General features: G+C 31.2%; 1 protein-coding gene across 1 annotated transcript; it reads left to right on the top strand.

Moving 5' to 3' along the window:
- Positions 1-863: 863 nt before the first annotated feature.
- LOC111641116 lies at positions 864-3,930 on the top strand. Its single transcript, XM_023387235.1, has 3 exons — positions 864-903; positions 3,040-3,767; positions 3,835-3,930. The coding sequence occupies exons 1-3, from the start codon at positions 882-884 to the stop codon at positions 3,928-3,930; spliced, it is 846 nt and encodes a 281-aa protein (XP_023243003.1). The 5' UTR covers positions 864-881.
- The last annotated feature ends 2,027 nt before the right edge of the window (positions 3,931-5,957 follow it).

Genomic DNA, 5,957 nt, shown 5'->3' with positions numbered 1-5,957 from the left:
CACTTATAATTTTTTATTTGTGAGATAACATTGCTCAAACTGCTCTCCTAGGCTAATACAACGATAAACGTGGTTTAGAGTTATTCGATGTCACATATCTAGTGTAATATATTTTATTGATAATTTTAGACAAACTTTTTTCCATATATTTAAAAGAATAACTTCCAATATCAATTTGAATTTTAAGATATAACCAATTAAACAACTCTTTATCTGATATGTAATATTATTAACTACATGACAGAAATTTTTTATTTACAAACTGACAAAGAATAAACGTAAATAAATTCAACGTTTAAATAAAAAACTGTATTACAGTATAATTTTTACGTATTAAATATTTTAAAACTATTTTAAACCGCACTACACAAATGCAATTTAAACTATGTTTATTGTTATGAAAATACCATTGTATATATTTTACACGTCTTCTCTGCTATTTCTCACAACAAAAAGGCAGACATGGTATACCGAGTTTCAATTAATATCATATGGGAGTGCTACTTTGCGTAAGAATACCAGGCAAAAAAAGTTGAATAAAACTGATTTTGATAATGCATACTGTTCTAATTGTTCACTTTGTTATAGATTTTGTAATAAATACATTTATTTGATAAAATTTCCCTTAATGATTTAGGTTATAAACCTAATAATGTATTTTTTTATTATGACAACGCAACACCTGGGCGATCTGCCAAGGAGGGGATGCCTCTAGGGAAGTCTTTTAAGGAAAAGGGGCCTTATTTATATGAAAACGCGAGTTGAAACACGTCTAATAATTCTAACTGGTGTCGGGAACCTGACTTAACAGATCTTCCCTGTCTTTCCTCAATTTAGAAAATAACCCCTGAGAGTGAGCGGAATTCACAGCTTGGTATCATATGTTGATCCATCCTGCACAAGGTGAGCTGGAACTTACGATTTTCGATTTCACAAATGTTGATTAAATAAACTGAATGGATATAAATCAAAATTAGTATTGCCCACTTATCCGTAAGTAAGTGTTGATTTTAACAAAACTGACTTCAAAATCCATTAAAAAACATTAATGTTTTTTCCAGAATGACGCTGAATCAATGACAACAAGGTTAAAAAATGGCATGAACTATAAAGGCTCCGGAATTTTGATTTTAATTTCGTTCTTTGTATGACGATAATCTTCGCCAGAATGGACACATTTCATATTAGTTTATTATCGTAGCCTTATCCATGCATGCATATTTTGAATTTTTAAGCTTAATGGTTCTGAATCTTGCAGTAGGCATTTTAATTTAGTCAAGCTAGCTCCAGTACTAAATTTCACATACTCGAAGCATTTTAAATAAACAATAATCACACTTTAAAAGTTACTAATAATTAATACTTACTTTCAATAAGAAAACTAGGGGGTTGAGAAAAACCTATGCTAATTAATGGCAGAGTAATTATATATCAATAGCTGAGTGTGTCTTCACACTGGCTTCGTATTACCGTTAGTGTTGCGACATAGTTTATTCGTAAGTGAAACATAACGTAGACCTGCGAGTAAATTGATAAGTAACATAAATTATAAACCAGATTCAATAGTAAACATTTGAAAAGACGTTATTAATGATGAGTTGCAATGTCGACAACTCTCTTATCGTGATGAATGTCGATAAAAATCTTGCGAAATTCTAAAAAGTAATGCGAAAATATAATCTACAATATTTTTCACTTATCAATTTGTATCTTCACTTAAGATAAATCGATTATTACCTTAATTCGAAAAATTAATATTGCTCGAAATAAGAAAATATCAAAAATTTTCTACTGAATATTTATCAGGAATGTTTCCTCTTGAATGCCTAAAGACACGCGTTGTAACAAATGTACATACCCTCTCATTGGTAATAAATATGTGATTGGCATTTGTTGTCCGGAGATAAAGCAAGAGCAGAAAATATAGGGAATGGGATTTCTTAAAGATATACAGTATTTACTTTAAACTTTATTGTACGTACATATATTTCATTAAAATTTATACAGTTTTGCATTTTATTATATTTATTTCGAAGTGTTTTATAATGTACGTTTTATTCCTACTTATGGTATCTATCATTAATGTGATAAAGGTTTAAAGAGGGTAAAGTTTTGTCGGACATCCGAAGAGGGGAGGAGATTAAGAAACTTGAAAAAGCTAGAACAAGAGGGGAGGGGGAGTAAAAATTTGAAGAAAAATGCGGACGTAACTTATGAACATTTTCAAATGCAGTAACCCATCGCTAAACGTAATTTATTGACTCTTAATTTTGAATGGTAATATTAGGAGGGACAAGTTGAATAGTTCGTCTGTATCGACAATAAGACGGAGGGATCGAAAACCAGAACCCCTCAGACAAAGAGGAGTTCAGATGAGGTCACAAAGTATTAAATCGACTACCGCCTAGGTTTATTAAGCATCTGTTATAATTTGAAAAGCGTCACCCTGGATTGAAATAGAATGAATAAAAACTGGAAGAAAATATTAATTGATGCTTACAAAAATCTACTGTGATTATAGCGTTATATAACGGATATTGCATTTCGTAGTTTACATTCAAAATTAAATGCCTCTGTAATCGATAAGCTTTTAAAAAAGGTAAACAACTATATATTTCAATTAGTAAAGTAAACCCATTAAATATACTTGCCATAAGATACATGATGGATAGAGCTTGAGAATATTTCATTTGGCACGACTCCAAGTGAGCCATTAGAAGATTAGAATTGCATAAAAATGAAATTAGTGTCGTTATATAACCCGATATTTCAAGTAAATTTCTGTTTTTATTAAGTTCCGCAGAAGCATTGGCAACATGAATTCAAATATCAAGGCAGAAATTTGCATGAACTGTTTCCTCGCACCATGTTGGACCACGGCCCTAATTTACGGCTTGGATCCATTTCGAATTTGTTTTTGTAAGCAACGAATTTACAAACTTAAATATCCAAACTTGATGAACATCTACGTTCGATCCGTCCAGTTTATATTATGGCAATTTACCATTCTTTTAATGTGGCAATCTTTACCACGTTTAGGTGAATATGCATTGTGTCTTGGATTGTTTGACGTATTTCAAGATGATGCCATATTAATGAAAATCTTTATCGTTGTAATGTACTTGTCTTATTCGATCAGTTTGACCTTTATCAGCCACAACAAGATCGATCTGATTACGAAATTACGAAACGAAAGGTTGTATGAAACAATGGTTGTCCAGAATAATACTCTAGTAAGAAAAATTTCTCTGTATGTTTCATTCATCGCCATATTATTAACCATCGTTTTTCAAATTGTCAACCTGAATGTTTATTATCCGGCTTTTGAAAAAAAGCAACACTTTCAATTTGAAGCTCTAATATGCACTGTTAAATGTGGATTTGTATCGACTTTAACTATAGGAGGCATGACACATGGTATACTGTTGGTTGCTTTAGTCATACGTGTTTCTTACAGAGAGTTTGAAGAACTTTGTTCGGAGTTCTGCATAATAAGGAGACGTGACAGAAATCTAAGAAAAAAATTACAAGATTTGATGATCCGTCACCAAGAATTGTGGAATTTTATAAATCAGTTAAACACAAAATTCGGTATGATTTTGGAAGTTATTTATTTCGGAACGATTTGGGGAACGAGCTTTTTGTATTACGCTTATTTGTATATTCATATGCATGGGATTTTAAGAATTTGGATATTCATGCTGATGATTGGTCTTTCGTTTGTCTGCATTATATGTGGCTGTTTTCTATGCTGCATTGCTTTCACGGTATTTATCATTATTATTATTTTAAAACATTTTAAATATTTTAATTGTATTTGTTTTCATATTTTAGATGCAAAACGGATTTCAAGACATTCGGCAATTTTCAACTTGTGATTTGGATTTGCGACAAAAACTAAAAGTTATTTTGGATTTTTTTTTTTTTTAAAAATTAATTTGTTTAATAAGTTTAATATTGAATATAAATNATTTAATATTGAATATAAATTCTTTGTCAGGTATTGGATTTCATGAAAAGGTTTGGAAAAGTCTCCTTGTGTTTGTCCATTGGTTTCTGCTACGTCGATAAGAGGATCCCTCTAAAGGTAGTTACGTTTATATTTACAATTGTGAGCAGATTATAGTTACGCTTTTTAACTGTTAATTGTATCTAGAATAAGAATTTTAATAATAAGAATTTTATATATTTTCACTGGTAGATGGCTTCAACTCTACACTCCGTGTTCTCGAGTTTATTAAAGTTCAAGAAAGCAGCAAGTTCTCATAGAAGTTGTGAGCAGACGTTCACTAACTTCTCCGGTTGAAGAGAAAACAATCGAACTTTATTCACGTTTATCACAACATGAATAACGTGTATTACAGATTTACCAGCGATTATCACAGTTTAATTATATTGATTCTGTTATTTGTTACGGATATATCGAAATTAATTGTCTTTTTGTGTTGTTCTTCGTAATCACTATGAATTCAAGTTTACTTAGTAGATATATTTAAAGTAAGTTTTGTAATATTAAAATTCCATTTTATAGACTCACACTTTACGTTGTATTTAAAATATTATATATAAATCTATTGTGATGAAGTGGAAAATTCTCGATTTGTTTAGTATAAAATCAAGCAACTGAGACTGCATCTTTCGAAAATTGAATGTAAAATAATAAATGAATTTTTAATATTTTTCGAATATATACCCGAAAAGTAAATTTATAATTGTTTTGAATAAAAAAATTGAAACATAAAGTCTTGTTTGAATCACTTAGCTTTTTTTTCTCCGAAATGGCCCACCAATGTTCAAGTGGTTTTCGTTCCCCGAACACTGGGAGTTCGGTCTTGGGTTCGTGCCTCTCTCGGACAGGCTGGCCACGTGAGTTTTCTTTATGTCTGTAACGCCTTTTGTAATTGCTTTGTTCTTTTGAGATATCTGTTTCAAGGCTAAGCTTTGTCTTATGAATATACTAATGAGGATCGAAAAATTGAAATCCATATATGAGAAAAACAAAGACAATAAGAAACAATAATGGTTTTAAAGTTTTTTTTTTAATACCAGTTTATTGTTTTCTCTAGATTTCATCTCGGATACAGTTGGCAAAGATTTAAAATATATGCTCTCCATCAGAAATTAATAGAGGTTAGCCCCTGTACAGTACATTATCATACTTTTCCTTCACTGATAAAAAAATGTCGGTCATCAATCGCCTTTTGGCAGAAAAATTTTGAATCGAAATTACTGACTTTCGTTTTTCTTCGAACGTTCGTCTACAGTTAATCGAGCCTTTTGCCCCTATATAGACCATATTATATCCCGGTTTTCTTATAGTTTTTAAGAAGATTACGCGTATTTCCTTACATATTCCAATAAATCTGACCATTTCGAAATATAAATGTATAACGGGAACGTCCTATTGAAATTGATCATTTAGTTATACCTGGATAGGCTTTTTATTCTTCCAGTTTGGTGATATTCTGATTTGTACACTGCTGCTGTTTTCCGTATTACAGTAGACCCTTATAACGCGGTAGATACGTTCCACGTTATAGGAGTTTCGCGTTGTAAAAATCTTTAAATACATGAATCGATCACAGCTGACACGTGTACAGTTTAGGGACTACGGCTGTTTGAAAGGTTTTCTTCAATAAAATTAAGCGATTCTTGAAAAATTCGACTCAACATTTCCAAAACACGTACAATTTTTTGGAAATAATCCGTATAAACTATGCTATAAACAAAAAATTGTAGGATTACTTACCAAGTGTGCATCGTTCGACGTCGCCATTGCTTAAGCTTGTTTTTGTCGCGGAGCAGCGCACTAAATGGCGGCCGCGATTTCTGATAAGTTATTTTTCTGCGAAAAATTTGTTGAACTTTGGAAACATCATTAATATAAATACAGTAGAGCGTCGATTATCCGAAAATCAATCATCCGAAAAAATTCCAGTCGGCAAATTTAAATTTTT

The sequence above is a fragment of the Centruroides sculpturatus genome, unplaced genomic scaffold (assembly GCF_000671375.1).
Source record: "Centruroides sculpturatus isolate CEXI.00-Female unplaced genomic scaffold, Cexi_2.0 scaffold1361, whole genome shotgun sequence".
Classification (NCBI taxonomy): domain Eukaryota; kingdom Metazoa; phylum Arthropoda; class Arachnida; order Scorpiones; family Buthidae; genus Centruroides; species Centruroides sculpturatus.
The sequence above is the reverse complement of the archived record's forward strand: the minus strand, read 5'-3'. Positions and strand labels throughout refer to the sequence as shown.